The sequence below is a fragment of the Hippocampus zosterae genome, chromosome 1, assembly GCF_025434085.1.
Source record: "Hippocampus zosterae strain Florida chromosome 1, ASM2543408v3, whole genome shotgun sequence".
In the NCBI taxonomy this organism is placed as follows: Eukaryota; Metazoa; Chordata; class Actinopteri; order Syngnathiformes; family Syngnathidae; genus Hippocampus; species Hippocampus zosterae.
The window spans coordinates 422,898-447,447 of record NC_067451.1 but is presented as its reverse complement, the minus strand read 5'-3'; the positions used below and the strand labels follow the sequence as shown (position 1 = coordinate 447,447).

At 55.0% G+C, this 24,550-nt stretch overlaps 1 protein-coding gene across 1 annotated transcript; it reads left to right on the top strand.

The window, feature by feature from the left end:
- The first annotated feature begins 551 nt into the window (after positions 1-551).
- si:ch73-335l21.1 (insulin receptor substrate 1-B) lies at positions 552-24,382 on the top strand. The gene is made up of 4 exons (XM_052068710.1): positions 552-1,945; positions 8,085-8,386; positions 8,639-11,516; positions 23,629-24,382. The coding sequence occupies exons 1-4, from the start codon at positions 1,528-1,530 to the stop codon at positions 23,634-23,636; spliced, it is 3,606 nt and encodes a 1,201-aa protein (XP_051924670.1). The 5' UTR covers positions 552-1,527; the 3' UTR covers positions 23,637-24,382.
- Positions 24,383-24,550: the final 168 nt, after the last annotated feature.

Sequence of the window (24,550 nt, the reverse complement as noted above, 5' to 3'; positions counted from 1 at the left end):
TTTGCTTTGATCCCCCGCTGCTTCAGAATATCATTTTTTTTCTGTTTTGAAAAGGAAAAGTCCACCCCCCCTCCACCCCTAAATGTTGGTTTGAAGTTTTTCAAGGGTCTTCTGATCCTTTTCCCTATCTAAGCTGTTTGGAGGACGTTAACCACTGCCAGGCTGCATGAGCTTTGAGAGCAAAAAAAAAAAAAAAAAAAAAAGCTACTGAATGTAAAAAAAAATACCCCCAAAAAAGGACTTGCAGAATAATTTATAAAAAAAAATGATACTACTTCTTATTTATACTGGACCATTTTTTTAAACGTTATGGAGGCGCGTCTTTGTCATGGCAAGTATTCCAAACAAAAATAGTCATCCGGTTGTTGTCCGGTAAATAAAGCCCTTTGACGCCGAGTGCCTTCTTCCGGATTTCTCCACCAGGGGGCGCTCGTTGGCCGTTTTCTTTCAAGGCCGGGAGGTTACTTTGGGATGCGCGTTGCATAACATGCAGCCTGCTTTAGGAATAGTGCTCCTATTTTAGGAAGGCCGACGGAATTATGGGATGCTTTGCTCGCTTTGTACCCTGCTCCCAACTGCGCAATACAGTGGACCCCCTTTATTCGCGGGCATGGGGGGGGCGGGCCACCCACGAGTTGCCAAAATCTGCGCGGAAACGTGATGCATTGAAGGTGGTGGGGGAGGGGGGGGGTCAGAAACACTTTTAAAATGACAACAAGCGTGTTCCACGAGAAGGAAAAAAAACGGGGAATATGGAAATCCCGGTTTGGCAAAGGATTTCTCTTAAATTTGTTTTGTTTCAACAAGTGATCAAAAACTAAGTGTACTTTTTTTTAGCATTGCTTAAATATAACTTTTGTCAGTGTTTTAAAATACGAGCGTCTCTACTTGGACTCTGCTTAAGTGTACAACTTTTTCAGTCGCTCAACGGCAGCTCCGCGCTTGAGGTCCGTAAACGCACCACGCCGCCTCGAGGACTGCACATCTTGTTTCGAGTGAGAGCGGTGGAAAGTAGTCAAGAATTTCGCGACTCGGATCAATTTTTCGACTACTTGAAAGCTACCCCCCCTCCCAAAACGATCAAAGCGGTTGTTTTATATCATTGGCAGTGGAAATGTTGATTTACTCAATTGAATCGTGAAACGCGGCCGAGTGGCGTGTTCACCTAACTCACGCAGAGGTCAGTGAACGCACCGCGTTCCAGAATACCACGAGGACATCGCGTCTCGTAGTCTCGAGTCGAGTCGAGTTGGGTCGAGTGGACTGACAGTGCCGCTGCCGCTGCAGCGGACCACCGCGGAACCGAACAGAACCGAAGCGGAGGCGGCGCGGACACCCCCCCTCGAAATGCCTTCAACTTGCGCTCGTAGTAAGTCGTAGCGGAGTGCAAAGCGCGAGGAGGAGAACCTCGGGACGTAAACAAGACTCCCGTCGAAGGAGGCGCGAAGGGGGGGTTGGGGAGAGGGGGCCGTCGAGGTGGCCGAGGCTCACGTGGCCGAGCCGGGGGGGAAGCCGAGAGATGTTTGAATGAGCTCCGACAACTCGCCGCGAGGACACGACGCGTCGCCCGGCCCGGGGGCGCCGGCGGCGGGCGACGCGATGGACGGCCAGTCGGCGGCGGAGCGCGGCGAGGACGTCCGCAAGAGCGGCTACCTCCGCAAGCACAAGTCCATGCACCGGCGCTACTTCGTGCTGCGCTCGGGCACGGAGCGCGGCGCGGCCCGCCTGGAGTACTACGAGAGCGAGAAGAAATTCCGCGGCAAGGCCCCCGTCCCCAAGAAGGCCGTGCTGCTCGAGACCTGCTTCAACATCAACAAGCGGGCCGACTCCAAGAACAAGCACATGATCGTGCTGTACACGCGCGCCGAGAGCTTCGCCGTCGCCGCCGACAACCAAGTCGACCAGGACGACTGGTACCAGGCCATGGTGGACCTGCAGTGCAAAAGTCAGTACGACGCGCACACGCGACTCACGCGCACGCGTACCTGGAGGCAAACGTGGCAGTCAGCCGCCGCGGCGACCACGACGAGCGTGCGCGCTTTTACTTTGAGCTCGAGTTTTGTTCTTTCTTTTTTTAATGTCCAAGGCCAGCAAAGCGGCATGGCAGATTTCTGGAGGGACGGTAGAAGCGTGTTGCGCGCGCGCACGTGTGGTTTCTGGCATCTGGGGAGAATTTTGGGGAAGGCTCTGTTGTTATTTTCAACTTGTTTACGTCGGAGGAGGCCCATCATGTTCAAGACCCTTTTTTTCCCCCTTCCGGTTTTTTTTTGCCTCTCTTTCGGACTTTCGGAACAAAACGGCGTTTAGTTTCTCACATGCGGGCTTGCAGGCACAGATGGACTCGGTGGCGCTTGAGCAACAGTCCTCATTCATTGCGATATTCGTTATATCTATATATGGGGGGGGGCACGGCTGTTCCCCCCCCCCCCCACACACACAACTGTTTGCAGGTGTATACCTTGCAGTATGCGCACACACACACACCAATGAAGCTTCAGCCGCCTTTGGGCTCGGTGCGTCTTCATGGTGCCTGAAGCGCTCGCAAGTGGGCCAAACGCTGACATTCCAAAATTGGGCCAAATGCTGACATTCCACAATCGGCGCGTATCGGCCGGCTGTGTAAACACAGCCGGCGCAGGGCGGCCACTTTGGCGTCACCTGTTTGACCTTCCTCGCCTCGCCTCGCCTCGCCTTTAAAGCTCGGTGACGCAATCCGGGCTAGCGAGATCCCAGGAGTTCAAGGTGGCATCGGGCGAGCTTTGAACACGTCTTGGCGCCGACCTGGATAAATCGCTGACAGCGAGCGCGATACACGAAATTGATCTCAAAACTTTTCACTTTCAGTTTGGGGTCTTACAGACTTTTTTTCACATTTCGCACACGGCGAAGGCCGTCGGCATGGCCGCTGCGAATAGCCGGCCGGCCTCTGGTATGTGCGGCGCGGCCGTCGCTACACTGAAGAACTTGTTCCCGACTTGAAAAATTCACAGCTTGCGGACTGTGAGCCGGTAGGGGCCCGCAGACACGCCCCCCCCCCCCGCCACCCCGGGCGCGCTAGCTCTTTTCAAAGCCCGGCAGGATTTGGCGAGCCGCACGCGAAATGGCAGCTTCGGATTCAAGTTTGAAATGATCGGGCGCCGCGTTGTGGAGTAATTCCAACATTGGCCACACGGGGCAGGAGAGAGGCCGAGGCATCTGCCGTTCAGGGAGGTGCCTCGCTTTGGTACGGCGCTCAAATCTAGCCGTTCTTCGCAGAGGATAAAGAATAGATGAGGTGTCGTCGCACGCTTTGTGTTCAATTTGTCGCCGACGTTGGCGTGTGGGGGGGGGCGAGGTTATTGCCGTGAACGAACGCTCACAAAGTAGCTCAAACTCGAATCAAAAAGCATTTCTGTTCAAATCAAAACTGCGCTTTCAGAGTACATTTGAAATAGCAGGAAGGAAGGTCTAAAAAAAAACAAAAACAAAAAACCCCCAAAGTAAATCTAACAAAACAAATCAAAACAAAAGTAACCTGAGTGAAAATCCGCAAAACTATTGCAAGCCTTTTTGGGCCCAAGGGTGGGTGGGGCAGCCTTTGATATTCCTTGTAACGTGGGGCAGAACTTTAGATGCCCCCCCCCCTCGTATGGTGGCCGACTGGGATCCCGGCAAAGCCACCTAGGAAGCGTCGGGCGTCACGCGGGCTCTCCTCGAGCGGACGCTAATTCCCCAAACGGCGAATCGCGCTTGTTGATTCAGCCGAGTCCGGTAAGCCCCTCCCGGGCAACCCGTACAGTATCACTATTGAGGGGGGGGCCATTTGTTCGGCTATTAGGAGTCAGCGGAGCGTGTCCAAGGCTTAACCTCGACTCAACCTGAACACCCAAACCGCCGTCGGTGTCCGTTGTTGGCACGCGTTGGAAGCTTCAAGTGGACACAAGTGGAGACGTGAACTTTTGCTGCGGCCCGATCGGGCCTTAAGCCTCGCTAAGCGGCGCTCATCCCCCCTAATTAGGACCTAATTGCTGTCTCGAGTGTCCGCCGGCGCTGGCACAGTGCGGCCTTTGTCCCGAAAAAAGCCTCCGGGGCTATTCTGGGCTCGGCGGGGGTCACGCCCGCATGCCGAACGGGGGCGGCGCCGGAGCCGAACGCCTCGACCCCGACTTCAGGTGACGCCGCTTATCTCTGGGCTAGGACGCCAGGGCGAGGGCGGAGCGTCCGCGGGGGGGTGGGGGGGGGCGTTGCCGTGAAAGCGGCGCTTTCTCTATTTCATCCGGCTGACACCCCCCCCCCCCCCCCATAGGCAAAGCTCAACTTCAAGATTGAGGGCACATGAAATATTGAGTCGCTCACACTCGGCAAGCGGAAAACGTGACTCCTGAATTGCCGCGTGGTCCCAGACAAAAGATTTCGCAAAAAGAATCTGGTCTTCCCCTCAGCGCCGCGATTTCCTCCGCCGTCATTTTGTTTTCTGCTCCACTGGATCAATTGTTCAGGCCGATTGGCTTGGCGAGCGCCGTTCTTTTCTCGGGAGCGACCGGAGCTGCTCCTTCAGAGAACGTCGGAACGAACGTTGTGTTCCCGTTCGCTCCGCCTGCTACCTCCGCACAAGGCGAACCAGCAAGCGGGAGACGCGCGCCACTCCTTTCAGCGTCTCCTGCTGTTCATTTCTTCGCCCGCGTGTGTGTGTGTCCTTAAATGCCCCCCCCCCACCCCCCCTTTTCTGGCTGTCTGGATAACCGGCAACACATGCGAGTTGAACCTTGGGCCAGACGGCGGCGTCGGAGTAGGGAAGCGTGGCGTTCCTTCCCGGATGGAAGGGCCTCCGCACGCTACGGCGAGGTTGGAAGGAGCAACGGGGGGTGGGGGGGGGGGCAGCCCAAATTGAGGGTACGAGCGCATCATCGGAAACGCGAGCTTTTTGAGCAACCGATATTTCAATGACGCACATTCAATCTCATACCGCCACTCATCTTTTCTTTATCCTCTGCGAGGATCCGAGACGTGCCGGGACGTCGGGACTCCGCCGCCCCCGGCTGGCCGAAGCTGGCGGCGGCGCGTTGGCCGTTCCGATGGATTCTTGCTCATTTAGGTGGCGTCGCTAGCCCGTGTTTTTTACAAATCATTTGACAGTTTGAGTCCTGCGGGACTCGTTGATCAGAAACGTAGGAGGCCCGTTTGGGGAGTCCCAAATTTCGAATTCTGAAACGGTCGACTGATTCAATTGCATATGAAAATAACAAAAATGACAACATACAGTACATTGATAATCAGTTTACAACGAAAATGTCAATCATTCAGGCATACAAGATTATCATTTCCCCCCCCCCCCCCAAAAAAAATGGTCCAACTTTAGCTGCTTCCTTTGCGATATCTCCGCAATAAACTTTTGCAAGACTTGTCCTAACGTTACACAACCCGGCGACGGACGATCTCGGCGATCTCGTCACGTGAGATCAAAACAACAACGGTGGCGATCGTTGCTGGAAAAAGGTTTGACTGTCGTTTTTTTGGACTGAAAAATGTCCTCGCGTCCCAAAAAATGTACATTATTTGCAACGATGCGTCGAGCGACTCGTTTTGCACACACCTGATTCAAAGGAACAGGTTGCGCAGAGCTTTGCTGATCGTTTGAATCGGGTGTGTTGCAACAGGGAGACTCAGAAAACATGCAGGGCGGCGGCCCTCAAGGATCTGTCTTGGATACCTATAGTTCTAGCCGAAAAATGATCTGTGACCCCGCCGCATGAAAGTAGTGCTTGCGTGCGGCCTCTGAAGCCCCCCCCCCCCTCCGGGGATTCGGATGACTCCACCGAGGATCAGTTCTTGTGTTAGCGTAACCAAAAGAGGCTGGCTATTGATCAACTTTGCTTTAGCTTTTGAAGATTTGATTGATTGATTGCGATTGACGACGCCATTTGCTTTTTCCTGTCTGCGTCTTTTTCAACCAACGCAAGCGACGAATTTCAAGTTAGCTTCCGGAAAAGGAACTTTAGCAAGTGTGCCGACACATCTGTGGCTTTTTCACTTCCGGTTTTCGTGCTATCCGCCGGCCATATGTGCAAAAATTCCAATCAAATTGAGCCTGCCGAGGGACGGACGAAAATGAGGCGGAATTTGTTTTTTTGGGGGGCGGGGGGGGGGGGGGGGGGGGGGGGTTGTTCTTGTCCAAATTTGAAAATCAGATTGGACGACGCTGCGATGTTGCTCGTGGCTTGATGAATTATTCGGCACTGGAGTACTTCCGACTTTGTGTGTGGCCTCTCCAAATGAAAACGATGCCAAAGCCTAATTAGCGCTCCGACTTCACGTTCAAAGTGGTTTTGTTCCGACACGTTTCGTTTTTACAGTCGCCGATATGCTTCCGCCTTCTCTCATTCGGCCTCCGTTCCCTCGCTCGCCCTCGCGGGAGAAAGACAACCCCCACCCCCCCCCCCCCTCAACTCCTTCCTGTTGTAAATCTTAATGTGGGAAGACTGCGAGAAGCACAAAACAGCCACGCACGGTCTTGAGTGAGTCATCCGGCGCAGTCGCTGTGTCGGGTGCGTGCGTGTCGGAACACGCGCGGCCGAGAAGCCGCAAGCCTCCGCTTGGCACGCGGACGCCGTCTATTCGGGCTCGGCTTTGAACTTTTTTTTTTTTGGGGGGGGGGACGCGGCCAGGCACTCGATTTGCAGAAGCGGCGGCGGCGGCTCATGTGGCATCTGCTGTCGGGCCTCTTTGTCAGCAAATGCTTGTCGGCGGACCGACCGACCAATTGGTCGGCCGGTCGGATTGACTCGGAGAAGAGCTCTTTTAAAATCATTTTTTTTGGGCGGGGGGGGGGGGGGGGGTATTATTCATCAACTCATTACAGCAGAAAAACAACATTCAACACCCCCCATAAAAAAAGGAAGATTTTTTCCCATTTGATTCTCTTGTAAAGTTAACCAAATGCTAACTCTTGATTCTTGGAAGTGTCAAGCGACCTCCCAAAATATTTTTTCAATCAATTGGTTGATTGAGCAGTTTTTTTTTTCGATCAACTCTCGCAAGCTTTCCTACTCGAGACTCGAAAATGGTTTTGTTTTCATCTTGACAAGACTCCTTCACTTCTCATTTTACTTCCCCGCAGAAGGTTTCAGTAACGCCAACGGAGCAAAGGACCCATGCAGTTTTGGTCCTAAGAAGTGCAAAAAAAAACCTTTTTGAGAAAACTACAGACTCTCGTTACGCGTCAAAAAAAAAATTAAATAGCCGCAACGGGCTCGAACAGGGCTGCAAGTCCAACTTCATACGAAGCACTTCATATACCGTATTGGTCCGAATATAAGACGGTCCTGATTATAAGACGACCCCGTTTTTCAAGACTCAAGTTTCAAGTCTTTCTTACCGCTATTTTTATTTTTATTCTTCGCGACAGGGGTTCGCTTTGGCCTTGGGAGTTGAGTTCATCATTCGCTTCAATGATATCTGGCGCCATCTAGCCTCGCGAATGGGTATAACGTCTAGACCCGTCTTATTTCAATGAAAAAAAACACACAGTCTTATATTCGGGCCGAAGCACAAATGTTCACTTCCCTCTTCAGATGAAACCCGAAAGCCGGACTTCCGACTTGCCATGAGTCGGCACCAAACAAGAGTTGCTCGTTTTCGAGTGCCTCGGCTTCGGTCATCGCCGCTTGGTGGGCCTGCACAAAAGCCGAGGACTCGCGTAAAGACGGAGATCTTGACGGGCCGACAAAGTGAGCGCAGTTTCTCCAATCTTGCCCTCGATGGCTTGAAGAGCTTCCCAGGCAGAAGACATTCCATGAGTAGGTGTTGGTTTACTGAGGCCGCTTCTGCCCCGCCCCGCCCCCATCATCGTCGGCGCTGGACTTTTATATATGCGCGCTCGTGTTTGTATACGGCTGACAAAGGAGAGAGCCCCCCCCCGTCACCTCCCACCCTCCCGGGTGTGGAGCCCGCAGGCACGGAGCCGGTCGCGCAAGCTAGCACGCGCTCACTTTGCACTCATATCTGCTCGCAAATCGGAAAAGATGCGGCGCGGCCGATAGCGCCTCGGGTTGTTTCCCACGGCGGAGTCTGAGCCAACCCGCATTTTTTGTGCCTGTACTCTTTAGGTAAGAACCCGTCCGACAAGGGAGCCGCCGGCGACTACGGCGTCCCGAACCCCGGGCCGGCCTTCAAAGAGGTGTGGCAGGTGAAAGTCTGGCCCAAAGGTCTGGGGCAGGCCAAAAACCTGGTGGGCATCTACCGCCTGTGCCTGACCGACAAGACCATCAACTTTGTCAAGCTCAACTCGGACGCGGCGGCCGTGGTTCTGCAGCTCATGAACGTCCGGCGCTGCGGCCACTCGGAGAACTTCTTTTTCGTGGAGGTCGGCCGCTCCGCTGTGACGGGCCCGGGCGAGTTCTGGATGCAGGTGAGTCCCCTTCGACGGTCCTATTTTCGTACTCCGCGGAACCGAAAAAGACGTACCCTCGCGGTGTTCTGCCTCTAGCTTAATGCCGTTGGCTAATATCAATTAGCATCCGTGTTCTGGCCCGGCACGCAACCGCACGAAAAACGCTGGCGTAAAAATGCCGAAGTGCCCTACAGCAACGCTTCATGATCCGATTGTCTATCCGACGACACCCCCCACAACTAAATGTGCGCTTTGTCTTTTTTGGGCCAGGTGGACGATTCGGTGGTGGCCCAAAACATGCACGAAACCTTGCTGGAGGCCATGAAGGCGCTGAGCGAGGAGTTTCGCCAGCGAAGTAAATCTCAGTCAAACTGCGGGCCGGGAGGAGGCGCCACCGCCTCCAACCCCATCAGCGTTCCCACGCGCCGCCACCACTCCAACCCTCCGCCCAGCCAGGTGGGCTTCGCCCGCCGGCCCAGAACCGAGCCTCCCGGGGGAGCTAACGGCGCTGCGGGGGCCAGCGCTTCGCCCACCCCTCGCCACGGCTTCCCGCGCTCTCGCGCCGCCAGTGACGGCGGCAAAAACGAGGAGGGCCCGGCGGGGCTCGCCGGCTCCAGTCCCTCCGCCAACGGTTCTTGCTCCGGCACACCCGTCCTCAGGTCCAAGCCGACTCGGCAGAGTTCCGTCCCGACGGCCAAAACGCCCCTCGGCCTGATGCGCTCCATGTCCACGCCGGCGGCCTCCCCCGGCCCAAGCCCGTCCTCCAGCTCCGGCCACGGATCGGAATTTGGGAGCGTAGCGTCTTGTCCCGGTCCCGGTCCAGGGGCGGGGACCGCCCCCTACGGTCGTTGCGTCTCCGTCTCTGGCTCACCCAGCGACTACGGCTCCTCGGACGAATACGGCTCCAGTCCGGGGGAACAGACGCTCCTGGTCTCGCCCGGTAGCGCCGGCGGCCGCTCCCTCGGCGAGGACGGCGGCCATTACATTTTAATGGGTCAGCACGGCGCCGGCCGTCCGAGCGGGGTGACGTCCGGCTCCCTGCCGGCAGCCGTCTGCGGCTCCCAAGCCCAGACCAGGAGAGTCCTCCGGCGTTCCTCCAGCCGGGAATGCGAAGCGGAACGGAGCCTGCTGAGCAAGCGTGCCTCCTTGCCCCCGATGGCCTTGGAGAGGCTCCTCCCCTGTCAGCCGCCAGAGGAAGACTCGGCGGACTACGCCGTCATGTCGAGGAGCGCCAGCCGCGAGTCCTTCTCGTCCGCGTCCTCCGCCACGCAGAGGGAAGCCCCGGCGGGCGCCGGCTCAGCGGAGGGAGGGGGCGCTTACTTCGACCTGGCGGGAGAGTTCAGAGGCCAAGCGGGATCGTCTGGGGCCGGGGACTTGCCGCTGGATAACGGCTACATGTCCATGTTGCCCGGAGTCACTCGGCCTCCGGCGCCCTCGTCCCCGTCGCCGGCCATTTCCGTCCCGGACTCGGACCCCAAACCTCCCGACGACTACATGGCCATGACGCCCAACAGCAGCGTGTCGCCTCCGCGGCGGATCCGTCCCGCGCCCCCCTCCGACGGTTACATGATCATGTCTCCCGGTAGCAGCTGCTCGCCCGATCAACGCGGCGGTCTCGCCTCGGGGGCCTGGGTGGGCGGCGGCGCGGACGGCCGAGCTGGCGGCGACTACATGAACATGTCGCCCATCAGCGCTCGCTCCGTCAACGGCAGCCCCCCTCCTTCGGGACGCGGTCGCTCGGAGAGCGCCGCTCAGCAGCCACTTCCCAAGATGGTCTACTCTTACTACTCGCTCCCGCGCTCTTACAAACACAACCCCCCCTCCCGACGCTTTGACGACGGAGCCGGGCGTGGCCGAAGGCCGCACGGGACGCCCGGCGGGCATCCGGAGCGAACGGCCGGCGGTGGCGGCGGCGCTTCCGCGCCGGGGCGGCTCCTCTCGCTTTCCTCTTCCTCGTACTCGTCCAGCTCGGCCAGCAGCGAGAGCCTCGGCGAAAGTGAGGAGCGAGCCCCGAAGGACGCCAGCGAGCTCCAGCGGCGCCGAGGCTCCGGCGGGGCGCCCAAACGCGCCGTCCGCTCTCCGAGCAGACCCGTGAGCTTGTTTGTCGACGTGTCCAAGGCCAACACGCTCCCCAGAGTCCGGGAGAACCCTTTGCCCCCGGAACCCAAGAGCCCCGGCGAGTACGTCAGCATCCAGTTCGAGGGGGAGGGCGGCGACGCGGCGGGGGCGCGCGGCCGGGGCCTCGGGCATCCTCCGCGCCGGCCCGCGTCCTGCCTGGGCGCATTTGCGGCCGGATCCCGCGGCTGCTCCGGCGCCGCCGCGCCGCCGGCCGCTTCGGAATATGTCAACATGGACCTGGGCCCTTCTCCTTCTCCGTCGCCCTCGCCCTCGCCCAACACCCCGTTGGTTTTCCCTCCTTTCCACAGCCCCCCCACACCTCCAACTTTGCCTCCCGCTTCCCGCGTCGCAGAAAACGGAGCCGGCGGCCCTCGCCAAGAGCCGGCGCTGCGAAAAATCCGGGAGACGGTCCCTGAGTCGCGCTGCCCCGCGTCATGTGGCGACTACACGGTGATGGCCTTCAAGCTGAACGCGGACGCCGGCGCCGGGTCGTCCTCACCCGAGGCTCCTTCCCCGAACAGGACTGAGCTCTCGGCGGCGGTGCGGGGCCTGGACTTCCCCTTAGCCAAGTCGGGGCCCAACCCCGACCACGGAGCCAAAGTGATCCGCGCCGACCCGCAGGGACGCAGACGACATTGCTCCGAAAGCTTCCTGGCTTCGTCCTCCCTCTCGGCTACCGCGCCTTCGTCGGCCGCCGCGGAGCAGGCCGGCCCCCACCGGCCGGCCTTTGAAAGCGCGGCCCGGCGAAATTGCGCCGTCTCCGACGCCCCCGCTCAGTCGGCCCCTCCCGGACAGCGCTCGGCCGCGCCGCCGCCCGCCGCCGAGCAAGGCCTGAACTACATCGACTTGGACCTGGCCAACAAGGAGAGCCCCCATTTAGGCCCGGACGCGCCCGCGGGGAGCCAGCCGTCCGGGCGCCTCTTTTCGGCACCGGCAGTGGTCGGCGACGGCGCCGCCGGCGTCAACTCCTACGCCAGCATCGACTTCTGCAAGTCCGAAGAGCTGCGGACGCATCCCGACGAGGGGACGGGTAAGTCCTCCGTGCCTTTTCCTGATGTGAAATGTTTTTCCCCTTCGGACGCCGAAGTCGCGCAGCCTTCCGATTGCTCCGCACGGGGGAGCGTCGCTTCCGCTCGGATCGAGCCATTGTTTTCCCGCCGCGTCGCCGGACAAAGGACTCATTCGGATTTGCCATCCGAGCGGTCCCGCTCCGAGTGGAACCAAGAATGCGCTTCAAATAGAAAACCGGTTTTCTATTTGAAGCGCACTTTTCATTCTTTGGAAGATGTGTAGCTTCCGAGGCTTCGCATCTCTCCATGAAAAGACAACTGATTGGAAGTGCGACGCTCCCAGAAAAACTCTGATCTGCATCTTGATCTCTTTTTCACGCTGAGCCGTTCGGTTCGATCCACTCGCAGCTTTGACATTCAAAACGTTTGAAGGCTTCAGACTGTTTGGGACCAAAGACCAGACCAAAGCAGCTAAACAAGGCCTCAAACCCTGTGAGAAAACCCCCCCCCCCCCCCCCCCCCCCCCCGCCCACACGCAACCGTCCGCCAACCCCCAATAGCCAAACATTCCTTTGGAGCCACTGTCTGCACTGAATTGGGCCGTTTGGGGGCTCGGCGCCCGCAGGCCGAGCTGATAGAGGAGCATTGAAATCGGCGTGCGGGTTGAGGCGCCCCCGGGCAAACTCTGCCTTGTTTTCCCGGAAGCGTTTGGAGGCGGGGCCGAGCGATGGCCGCGCCCTGCAGAGCGGTTCTGCGAGCTCCCACGTCGACTTGCACCTCGGCTGGAATCGAAAGGGGGTGAGGGGGCTCGCAAGCGGCCGGGGAGAATGTGACACGTTGACTATGAATGCGAGACGGGGGCCAGGCTTTCGCTCGCAACCGCGTCGCAAATGCCTTTGGGCCGCGCCGGCCCGCTTTCATCTCCCCAATCCGGCTTTGGCTCCTCCCCCGCCTCGGCCAATAAAGGCTCCTTTTGTGAGAGCGCCGGGGTTCCCCCGAATTGCTTTCCACTGCCAGATTGGCCTCTTGGGTGTGGGACCACCTTGCTTCTTGCTGGATGTGACTTTGGCTTCGTCCTCAAAAGACGGGTTTTTCACCCCCCCCCCCCCCCCACAGGGATGGCAATTTTCCGCAGATATGCGGAAATCCGCCGTTTTATTTCTTAAATTGATCATTTTTCTGAATTGTCTAAATCCGTTGAGAAAATTTTAGAGGGGGGGGGGGGTCAGGTACCTTATGGTCGAGTTTTCACAAGCTCTCCCGATCAGTCTTTCCATCTTCCGATCGTAAACGGCTTTGCGATTGGACGTGTATGATGTCTTACTTGTTATGATTGGTCGCCCTGTCCAGGCCACGCCCCTTTCCGCGATCATAAACAAAGACAAGAATGACCGACCGATGGACTTGATTTGCAGGCCCGAAGCGAAGCCGAAATGTCATATTTGATTGGTGAGGAGGAGGGCTGATTTCTGCTAACCAATTGATTTGGGGCCTGTCTTTTGTCCCCAAATCAAAGTGAAACAAGACTAGATACACATCGACATCTTTGACATTTCTGCTTCTGCCGAGGGCACGCGAAGCGACAATTTTCCATCATTGACGGATTTTTTTTTTTCAGAGTTGACGGGAAAACTTGACGGCGGTCCGTCATTTTGACGGCTTGAAAATTGGGCCATGAAACACGGCGGCGGTACGTCCTTAAGAATCGAGCGCGGCACTTGAAGGGAGAGAAGCAGAGAGACAATGAAGAAGAACGATAACGGCTTGAGACGGGAAGGAGTTCTTTGTATTGTCATTGCGAGAGTTTGGGACAGTGATGTGACGTGTCGGGATGAGGCCACTTCTGTTTTTTTTTTTTTTTTTTTTGCGAAACAGCGTCTCTCGTGGCCAAAACTATTCATGGCCTCGAAACGCCTCAAAACAAGTACACCTTACTTTAGTCTACACACATCGTTTTCATATACATTTTTAGAAACATATATTTATTTATTTTTTAAAGTCAGCGAGACAGAAGCCCGACCCGACCCTCTAGTCCAAAGTCCAGTTTCGTGTTTTTCATGAAATTGGGGGCGGTGTGGGTGGCGCCCCGTTGCCGACAAAGCGGTGGTGTGTGCCCGGATGACATCAGCCACAATGTTTGCCATCTCCTCCAGGAAAAGCACTTGAGGGAATATTTTTGATCCCCCCCAACCCCCACCCGCTCCAAATATTTGCCGCTTCAAACCATGCGGAGGGGGTACGTGCCCACCACCCGCAAATGACTCCTGCCCCTCTCTCTCCCCCTCCTCTTCAAAAGCCTCTTTGTCACACTTCTTTAGGCCCAAAGTTTTCAATGCAGCCATTCGCGCATAAATGGTTGCAACTTTTCCCTGCCCCCCCCCACCCCCCCTCCCATCGCCCCTTAAATTCTCCACGCCAGTGCCTGACTGAGGACGGCATGCCGGCTGCCGATCTCCTCTACTGTCGACTTTGCACATGAAGTGAATTTGCTCCTGAACTTCTGCGATCGATTGAAATGAATTGTCGGCTGCATTGACGCCAGCACGCGTTTTCTTTTCAAGCGTGCGCACACCCGCGCACGCACACTGTGGCGCTCTAGCTACTCGACGGCGACAGGTGTGACCCCCCCGGCTGCCGGAATCCGGGTCAGGCTCACATCGCATTATGTAAAGTGTAAGCATGTGGACCCATGACATGACCCCCCCGCCCCATACCCCCCCCTCCCCCCCCGCCCCCCTGCTTGCCCTTGCGAGGGCTTTCCAGCTCTGAAGCTTTAGCGGCCATCGCGCAGCCAACTCCTAATTGACGACTTTGCGCCGCGTACGGAGCTCCGTGTTCACCGCAAGGAGGCGGGGCTAACCTTTGGCGAGCTCCTGCTAGCATTTTGGCGCCGTTCTAGCGCGGTGCTTCGAGTGACTGCCTTATGTAATAAATGGGAGTCTGTGTAAAGCTGATGGGGGCGTTTTTGCGGGGGGCGGGGGGTCTCATTACTCTTAGCAAAGGAGCTAATTAGCAAAGGAGCTACTCTTAGCAAAGGAGCTCATTACTCTTAGCAAAGCACTTAGCAAAGGAGACATGAGGCGTTTTTAAAAAAAAAATTTTTTTTAGACCCGATAGGATTTTCACTTGTGGAGGCAGCACTTCATCATCCGAGCTCCCAAATTGGAATTGGAGAATGCCACTTTTGTTGCAATCGCTCCGGAATGACTGTCTGCTTGTTGGGATGCTTCAGGCGCTCGTTTTATTTCCCAGGCGGCGGCTGGACGTGCGGCACGCGCGCCGCTCGCTCGCCCTTTGGAGCATTTGTAGCCGAGCCAATTCAAAAGCGAATTTTCCATCAAGTGTACCCTTGAAGATAAAGACTCTGTGAGCAAGAGGTCAAGATAAGATTTGATTGTTTGTTCAAGTCAAGGAGATGAAGTTGGCTCCACTCTCGGGCTGCCTTTTGTTTGGGCGGAAAATGCCCAAGCTCGCCTCTGTTTGGGTTTTGGGACGCTGTTGAAGGCTGCGTTGTGCGTGTGCCTCTACAAAAGGACACTTTTTTTTTTTTTTTTTTTTTTTTTTGACGAGGCCGTCTGCCAGAGGGGTAGTGACGTGCTCCCTCTTTCCACGAGAAACGGTCCAGAGGCGAGCGGCGGCATTCTGGACCAACTGGAGACACTTGATGGAGGATCGGCCGACTCCGCAGTAAAATGCGTTGCAGTCATTCAGCCGAAAAGGGAGAGGCTTGACGTTTGCCGGCTGCCGAAGCCGAAAGAAGCCGCGTTTGACAACGGCACCGATTTGCCGACTTGCCCCCCCCACCCCCACCCCCCCTGCGTGAAAAAAAGGGCACACGACTGGGGTGGAAAAGTTCGACAACGTTCAACGCAAGTGTTGATCCGCGGCGCTGCGCTCGGGTTCGACTTTGCTCCTCTGGAAATGTCGCCCCCGCCTTCTGTCAGCTTTGATGCGGCGCACGGACGCTCCGAATGTTTGTTTTCTGCCGGGTGAAAAAAAAAAACAAAAAAAGCGTTTTTTTTTTGGCTTTTTTTTCCTCATGTGTCGGCGAAACTCAAACACTTGAGGTGCCTTTGATGGCTTTTTCCACAACAACAAACTTCGCGGTCGGCGGCGTTTCTGCGAGGGGGGGGGTGAAAAGCGAGGCTTTCTTTTGCAATGACTTTTTGAATTTTTTTAATTTTTTTAATTCAGTCTTAAAGGGTTTTAAGAGTGATTTTACCATTTGTTAATTTTTTTAAACATTTCATTTTCATTCTTAGTTTTGTTATTAGTGTGAGCTTAATTTTTAAAAATTTATTGAATGCAAGATTTTTTTTAAAAAGTAAGAAGAAAAAAAAAATCAGGGGCCTCTGTGATCCAGTGATTAGCGCGTTGACCTCTCAGTGCCGAGGTCGTGGCTTCCATCCCGACTCCGACCTTCCTGTGTGGAGTTTGCGTGTCACGGGAACGTGAGCCCACAAAGATGAAAAGGAAGGCCAGTGAAGTTCTTAAAACGCGAAATGTAGCTTCGCTCGGTGTCCATTTTTTTTTCAAGCGATTTAGGCTAGCTTGCTTGTTTCTTTGCTTTTATTTCGGCAATGAAAACGCTTTTCCAGTTGGAGTTATTTTATTTGCTTTCGTCGAGCACAATGGGGGGAATGGGGTTGGGGGGGCATTCGCAAGTGGTCCAACATGCCCCAATTCTGTCACCATGCGTTTTCCACGGTTCCGAAGACGCTCTGCTTGTTTACAGTTTGAGCTTGTTGTTGTTTTTTTTTTTTTTTTTTTTTTTTGCCCTACCGCGGGCACGCCTGACGTCACCGAGGCGTGCGGGCTCTCTGTGCGGCCCGGCCGGTACGCGCGAGGAGTTTCGCTTCTGCGTTCCTGTATCATCGCGAAGCTTATCGTGCGCGTGCGTGAAAGGGCATATGCGGGTGCGACTGTGGCGTGGGTGTGAGGGAGCGAGCGTTCCCGTGAGTGCGCCAGCGTGACCGAGCGGAAGGGTGGGACTGAGCCATGGTGTGTGTGTGTGTGTGTGTGCAGATCGGCGCACGTGCGAGTGTGTCGCTAGTGCAAGCCTGCTCTTGACTTGGCTTGTGTGCGCGCCGCTGCCAAAACGCCGTGTGCGGCCACTGGAGGTGAGTGAGTGCATCCGAGAGGAAGCGGCGAGGGGGCGGGGCCGGGCGGGGCCTCGGTCCTGTTTTTTTTTTTTTTTTTTCACACCATGCTTCTTACTGCGGTAGCGGCGTCTCCGTCGGCAGGGTGTCAAAGATCCAAAGTTTTGTTTTTATTGTTCTTCATGTGGCGTCGTGGCAACCGAATAAAAAATAGGCGCTAGGCCAGGTGGTGTCAAACGTACGGCCCGCGGGCCGGAATCGGCCCTTCCATCAGCCCCACAGGATCATTTCAAAGTGAGAAAATGCATCAAAGACGCGCAATGAAGACTTTTAATAAGGTGCAATTCCTGGAGTATCCGCTAGGGGGATACACACGCGGTTTTGATTAGAGATGAAGACGAAAAAAATAATAATAATAGGCGCTAGGCTAGGTGGTGTCAAACGTACGGCCCGCGGGCCGGAATCGGCCCTTCCATCAGCCCCGCAGGATCATTTTAAAGTGAGAAAATGCATCAAAGACACGCAAATGAAGACTTTTAATAAGGTGCAATTCCTGGAGTATCCGCTAGGGGGATACACACGCGCTTTTGATCCGAGAAGAAGACGACGGCAGTCTCGGTCACGTCAATACGTTTGAGTTGCCATGCATTCATGTGAATCATCAAAAGTCAATTGCACATTTGTCGAAGGAAATCGAAGGCGCTTTCAAATGTTTTGGAAAAGATCTCTTTATTCAATTTCAACATGTTCCTCGTGTTCCTTTATTATAATATTAATATAATAATAATAAATATTATATAATATTAATAAAAATAATATTATTTATGGGCGGCCCGGTAGTCCAGTGGTTAGCACGTGGGCTTCACAGTGCAGAGGTACCGGGTTCGATTCCAGCTCCGGCCTCCCTGTGTGGAGTTTGCATGTTCTCCCCGGGCCTGCGTGGGTTTTCTCCGGGTGCTCCGGTTTCCTTCCACATTCCAAAAACATGCGTGGCAGGCTGATTGAACACTCTAAATTGTCCCGAGGTGTGAGTGTGGGCGTGGATGGTTGTTCGTCTCTGTGTGCCCTGCGATTGGCTGGCAACCGATTCAGGGTGTCCCCCGCCTACTGCCCGGAGACAGCTGGGGTAGGCTCCAGCACCCCCGCGACCCTAGTGAGGATCAAGCGGTACGGAAGATGAATGAATGAATGAAATATTATTTATTCATGTCTTTATTTCTAGCGGAGCACGGTCCAATTTGAACAGTCCGGCCCACTTGACGTCTCCCTCGGCCCTATGTGGGCCACAAGGCCGAGAGTTTGACACCCCTGCGCTCAGCTGCGCTCCATTTGCGCTCCCCTCAAATATTTGTTGCTTCGTACGTCGTCGGTGGCGTTTTGCGTCGTTTGTTTGCATGAAGCTCACTTGTTTGTACAGTTTTGGGTTTGTTTGTTTTTTTTTTTTCCAGGCGGCAACGTCAAAGTGTGGCTCTGCTTGTTTTATGTTTGGACTGAACGTCAACAGCTCGAAGGCTCTTTTGGGACGGACGCTCCAAATGCTCCCGACTTGTGACATGTCTGACATGTTTGGCTTCTGTTGGATTTTGCAGCAGCTTCAGTCAGTTTCACGCTTTTTTTTTTTTTTTTGGGGGGGGGGGCAATTGCTCCCTTTTTGTTTCGGGACTGGCCTCAGGCATGAAGATGGCACGAAGATGCCACATTTCAGCAGAGTTGCGTGGCACCAAAGCACTGCTTTTTGTCTAAATAAAGCCTACAACTCATGTCAGGGAGGGGCTCCCCGGCTGGTTTCAACATCAACGGTGGCGGCAAAGCACTCGGTGTTTCCAAGTGCAGCTGCATTGCAGTTTTGCTACGGCTGCCCCCCCCCTCATCCACCCCCCCCCTCATGGCGCTTAGGCATGCATCATACGGTTGCTCACAGCCAATCCATTGCATCATCCGAACTATTGAGGCAACGGAGTGAGCAGAGCCTGCAATTTGTAGGCGGGGGTGGGGGGGGGGGCTCGTGTTTCCTTGGCTCTTGAAGCTAAAGTTAAAGAGCACAAGTTGTCTGCCATTAATAACATGATTTGTATTCACCAGCACTTGCGTGCCAGGTGGTGACATTTTGTTCTTTGTTGGGGGGGGGGGGGGCTAATCATCGCTTGTCTCGAGCGCTCACGCGCACGGCTAACTAAAGCGCGCTTGCTTGTCCGTGCGTCATCGTGATGACGTCCCACCCCAGTGCCGCACATGTCATCAATTAGCTGGGGGGCGGGGGGGCAAGGGGTTGATTGTGTCTGTTTCATGTCCAGTCATGCACAGCCCGAGACAGCCCCCAAAACTCGTCCGTGCATGCCATTTGGATCTGGTACGCGTCGAGCGGGCGAGATTGTGGGCGTGGCTTTTCTCGGAACGGAAGACGCCACCTGTTGGTTCATTTCAGAAATGAAATGAAATGAGAGGCCAAATCCGCGGGTGTTGGTAACGCCGATCGTCAAAGTTGAAAATTAAAAAGTGAAAAGATCTGCTAAGCGTCAGGCAGGCTATTTTTAAAATCCTCATTTTCGGGGGGGACACGTAAATCAGTCGGCTTCAAATGTGCTCTTGGCCGGTCTTGCTTTGGCGAGAGGCGTGTGGAAAAAGGATTTGGACCATTTCAAGTCGAGCAAAGGCTGCAAGCGCCGAGTCCGTGATCCCAAAAATTGTTGCCGACGTGACTTTTGCTATCTTCCTGCTTCTACGTGTGCCGGCGCCACGTGGCTGCTAACAGTTAGCTAGCGTGCCGATGACATTTCCCATCGTCTGTTAGCGCGCCTCGTCGTCCGAGCCGAAGCCTCGTGCCTGCCGCTTGTTGCGGAGTGAAAGAGGGAGGGTCGTAGCCCTCAGGGCAACATGAAACTCCGATGTCCCCCCCCCGTCCCCCACTTAGCGCCGGCACGGCGACTTCCTGTCCCCACACGTTGCAGTCCTTAAAACGGCCACTCGGTGACGTACGCAGTGACGCTAGCACTTGAGCATATCTCGGTCTTTTACACTGCTTCGTTTCGACGCCGTGCGATTTGTCACCCCGTCCCGGTCTCGGGTCCTGGCCGCACCCAGACCCGCTCGTACGGTCTGTAGCGGTGTTACGTAACCGTTGGCGTTGCTTGAAAAGTGATTGACGGCGCCAGGGTGAAAGTGCTCAGGGCCCCGCCAGCTGCGCGCACTCGAATGTTTGGAAAGCCGCTCCGCGGAGCACATGTGCCAAGTTCACAACCCCCCCCTCCCTCGTCGTGTAAACCTTGCTCACCAACTTGACGTGTTCCCCTCAACGGAACTCTAGTGGTGGAAAGTGTCGTCATGCCCCGTACGGCTCGCTCGCTGGTGCGTGCGCAAAAGCGGCGGCTGTTTCGGGTTTAGCATCTATGCTAATTTCTCCGCCATCTGACGTATAGCCCACGTCAGATCGATGACCGCCATCTTGAATTTGTTTGACTTCTGCGTCAGCCTCGCAACAGACACAGACGTCCATGGGTGTAAATCGGCACGACACGTAAGCTTTCTTGGGCCTTTAGCACGGTGTGTTAGCATTAAGATGGCGGACTGTCGTGAGCTGGAAAGACATAGCTAGGCTAGGCTAGGCTGAATATTTTGGTGTTGAAAAAAGATTGTTGATCTTGTGGCAGATGTCGGCGGCAAGCCCGTCTTGGCCATGACGCAGCAGGTTAGCATTCAGCTAGTAGGCGAAATGGTTTGGTCGATGCCGCTCTGTTGTCTCAAATCCGGACTTGCCCGAACATCAGAAATTGAAAACGGTTGCTTACAATCCATTTTGTGTGAACTGTCAATCTCACACAAAAAAAGAACGAGGCGCATACTTGGAAATAAACGCCCCAAATTTCATTCGACAAAGTACGCTAGCTTCATGTTGACGTATCATTCAGAACGCCATAGACAGGCTAGCGGAACTTAGCTTAAATGTCGCGAGAATCTTGAGACTGTGTGGGAGTCTCCATTTTCAAGATGATTGAGAAATGCCTAAAAAGTACGCTCGTTGAAGGAAGTGAAGATGATCACGTTCAATTTTCTTCTTTTCCGAGCGGTTAGCGAGCGCGAGGAGTCGGCGCGTTAAGCTCGGGCAATGAACCGACGCAAGGCGCAGTCTCGCCCTGGATAATTTCACACGTCCGCTATTGAAGAAGGCTCATCATTATGAGACTAAATATAGCCTCGGTGTCGCCGTCCCGCGTGCACGCGCGTGTCATTGCGGCGCGCTAGAGCGGCCCGTCGTTTTGGAACGGGGGGTTAAAATGAGGTAGCCGGACCGCGTTTTAGGCCGTTCTGGCGGCGTTTGTGCTGGGGGGAGGGGCGGCTAAATATAACTGGCCTCATCGGGAGGAAGACCGGTCGGGAGAGAGGGAGGGGGGGAGCCACGTCAATATGGATTATATTTAGATTAGAGGATTGTCAATTAGAGGATTTGAGCGGTTTCTCGTGCCTTTGTTGTTTTGGCTGCCGGCGGCGAGGCTCCTCTTCGCATGAGTCACCGGACGCAGAGGAGCGCTTGCACTCCATGACTTTTCTTGACTTGTAGACATAGTGGCACTTCCTTGACTTTTTTTTTTTTTTTCAGGCCGTTCGAAAGCATTTTGGGGCACATACAGACGTGTCATTTTCCCCAAGAATATTTGGCTTATTTTCCTTCATTCTGAGGTGGGCTCTCCTATCTCTGTGGTTGAAGTCACCGATGTGGTTAAAAAGCTCCTCGGTGGCAAGGCCCCAGGGGTGGATGAGATCCGCCCGGAGTTCCTCAAGGCTCTGGATGTTGTGGGGCTGTCCTGGTTGACACGCCTCTGCAACATCGCGTGGACAACAGGGAGAGTGCCTCTGGATTGGCAGACCGGGGTGGTAGTCCCTCTTTTTAAAAAGGGGGACCGGAGGGTGTGTTCCAACTACAGAGGGATCACACTCCTCAGCCTCCCTGGTAAGGTCTATTCAGGGGTGCTGGAGAGGAGGGTCCGTCAGGAGGTCGAGCCTCAGATTGAGGAGGAGCAGTGTGGTTTTCGTCCCGGCCGTGGAACAGTGGACCAGCTCTACACCCTTAGCAGGGTCCTTGAGGGTATGTGGGAATTCGCCCAACCAGTCTACATGTGTTTTGTGGACTTGGAGAAGGCGTTTGACCGTGTCCCTCGGGGAGTTCTGTGGGGGGTGCTTCGTGGGTATGGAGTACCGAACCCCCTGATACGGGCTGTTCGGTCACTATACCACCGATGTCAGAGTTTGGTTCGCATTGCCGGCAGTAAGTCTGAATCGTTTCCAGTGAGGGTAGGACTCCGCCAAGGCTGCCCTTTGTCGCCGATTCTGTTCATAACCTTTATGGACAGAATTTCTAGGCGCAGCCGAAGCGTTGAGGGGGTCCGTTTTGGGGGCCTCAGTATTGCATCCCTGCTTTTTGCAGATGATGTGGTGCTGTTGGCTCCTTCAAACGGGGCTCTCCAACTCTCACTGGAGCGTTTTGCAGCCGAGTGTGAAGTGGTTGGGATGAAAATCAGCACCTCCAAATCTGAAACCATGGTCCTCAGTCGGAAAAGGGTGGAGTGCCCCCTCCGGGTCGGGGAGGAGATCTTACCCCAAGTGGAGGAGTTCAAGTATCTTGGGGTCTTGTTCACGAGTGGGGGTAGGAGGGAGCGGGAGATCGACAGGCGGATCGGTGCAGCGTCTGCTGTGATGCGGACGTTGTATCGGTCTGTCGTGGTGAAGAAGGAGCTGAGCCAAAAGGCGAAGCTCTCAATTTACCGGTCGATCTACGTCCCAACCCTCACCTATGGTCACGAGCTATGGGTCGTGACCGAAAGAACGAGATCCCGGATACAAGCGGCTGAAATGAGTTTTCTCCGCAGGGTGTCCGGGCTCTCCCTTAGAGATAAGGTGAGAAGCTCAGTCATCCGGGAGGGGCTCAGAGTCGAGCCGCTTCTCCTCCACATCGAGAGGAGCCAGATGAGGTGGCTTGGGCATCTGATTCGGATGCCTCCTGAGCGCCTCCCCGGTGAGGTGTTCCGGTCATGTCCCACCGGGAGGAGACCCCGAGGAAGACCCAGGACACGCTGGAGAGACTATGTCACCCAGCTTGCCTGGGAACGACTCGGGATCCCCCGGGGAGAGCTGGAAGAAGTAGCTAGGGAGAGGGAAGTCTGGGCTTCCCTGCTAAAGCTGTTGCCCCCGCGACCCGGCCCCGGATAAGCGGTAGATGATGGATGGATGGATGGATGGATTTTCCTTCATTAGAATGTTCATGAACATCAGTAGGGCTGTCGTTAAAAATGTACGGCCTGTCACTTCCTGTCGCGCCGCATTGAAACTATTGATGAGCGTTTCACAGCACCCTCTTTTGGTGGGAGGTTGCCACTGCGGTCGAGCAAGGCCCGAATACCTTTCCGATTGCATCGAATTGTTGAAATTCCACCGTCGGCCGCTAGATGGCGGCCCGCCGTTTTGCGTGCCGCTTTGTAAATGTGACGCAAGTCGGCGAAGGCGGCGAGTCCCGTTTTTCTGCTCGCCTTCGTTTTGGCGCCAGATTGTTGAATGTCAGCAAGCTGCTTTTTTTTTATGCCTTCAAAAAATGCCCGTTTCAGGACGTGGGTCTCGAAGCGCGACTGTGAGTGTACACTGAGAGATCGGTTTGGATGCGGGATTACCGTTTGCCGATTATTGATTGAATGATCGATGGACGGATGGATTGATTGATTGACGTTTTGGGTGCAGAGCGGCTCGACTTTGAGCCTCGCCGCCGCTGCCGCCCTCGTCGGCAGCAGCGGTGACCTGATTGTTAAAACAAACAAGCCGTCAGGTGCCTTCGCTCTTCCCCTCCCGCCGAATGTTTGCTCGCAGTGTTTATCGCCGCTCTTTACGTAGTTTGGGAGCAGTGAAAATCAGTTATTGACTCGGGGGCGGGGGGGAAGCTGCAAAACGGCGGGACCGCAAACCTGCGACACGTGTTGGCACTGTGTTGACTCTGTTTTATTTTGCATCGTTCTCACGTGTTCTCACCGAGTTCTTTTCTGTGTATTTGCAGAGTGCTAATGGCAACGGCGTCCTTGGAGGAGCAATCCGGGCGCAACATCTCAAATCTCCGCTTGCTGCTTTTTCTTTTTTTTTTCTTTTTTTTTTTTTTCTGGCAGTTGCGCAGAGCAACGGGGGATGTGTGCCAAGTGACGTTCTCCAAAAAAATAGCTTTCATTCCGTGACCGGGAGCCGATCGCAGAAGTGTTAAGAAGAAAAAAGGAATGTCAGCTCTCGCAAACCGCAGCAAGTCAAATTGTCAAAAAAGGACAATTCAAGGATGGAAAAGAACGCCTCGACAAGTTTGGAACTTCAGGAGAAAAAAAGTGCCTCTTTCATTAATGTGCGTGAACCTTTTTTTTTTTTTAATTGCCTAAAAACGGTGGCGAGCGCTTCAAACGGCAAAATCAAGCGGGGGCGGCGCCTTCATATCTCTCCTCAACTCTTTTCACTCCTCCTATCTCGCTTTGCTTTGATTGGTCACGCGATAAGAGCCGCGCAGCAGGAATATTCCCCAAAACCGGACGCGGAAACACGTCGGCCGAAAAGCCGCAGCGTAGCACACAGCTCAGGATGATTTGTTGACAGGCCAAAAATCACCTTTACCTCTCACGCGCAAATCTCTCAGTTACTCCCCCCCCCCCCGCACCCCCTTTCGGGGGACAGCGGCGGCGGTCGCTACGGTGAATGGCTTCGCTTGTCAGGGTGCATGAAAGGGTTAAATGCCTCTCACGTGCTTCAAAAGACCTCTCACAACCCCCCCCCCCTCCAAAAAAAAAAATCAACCTAAAACCTCTCAGACCCACAAAAAAAACTCCTCATCTGCGTAAAAAAGACAACCAGCCCAAAAAAACTGTCAGTCCAAAGAAAAAGCAGTGACGATTTCTCTTGTGACTTTTTGGTGAGGATGGGAGGTTTTATTTTTTTTGGGGGGG

Coding starts and splice junctions, on each gene's coding strand:
- si:ch73-335l21.1 (XM_052068710.1), top strand. CDS start 1,528: ATGAGCTCCGACAACTCGCCGCGAGGACACGACGCGTCGCCCGGCCCG. Junction 1,946..8,084: donor GGTGGACCTGCAGTGCAAAA/GTCAGTACGACG, acceptor TGTACTCTTTAG/GTAAGAACCCGTCCGACAAG. Junction 8,387..8,638: donor CGGGCGAGTTCTGGATGCAG/GTGAGTCCCCTT, acceptor TTTTTGGGCCAG/GTGGACGATTCGGTGGTGGC.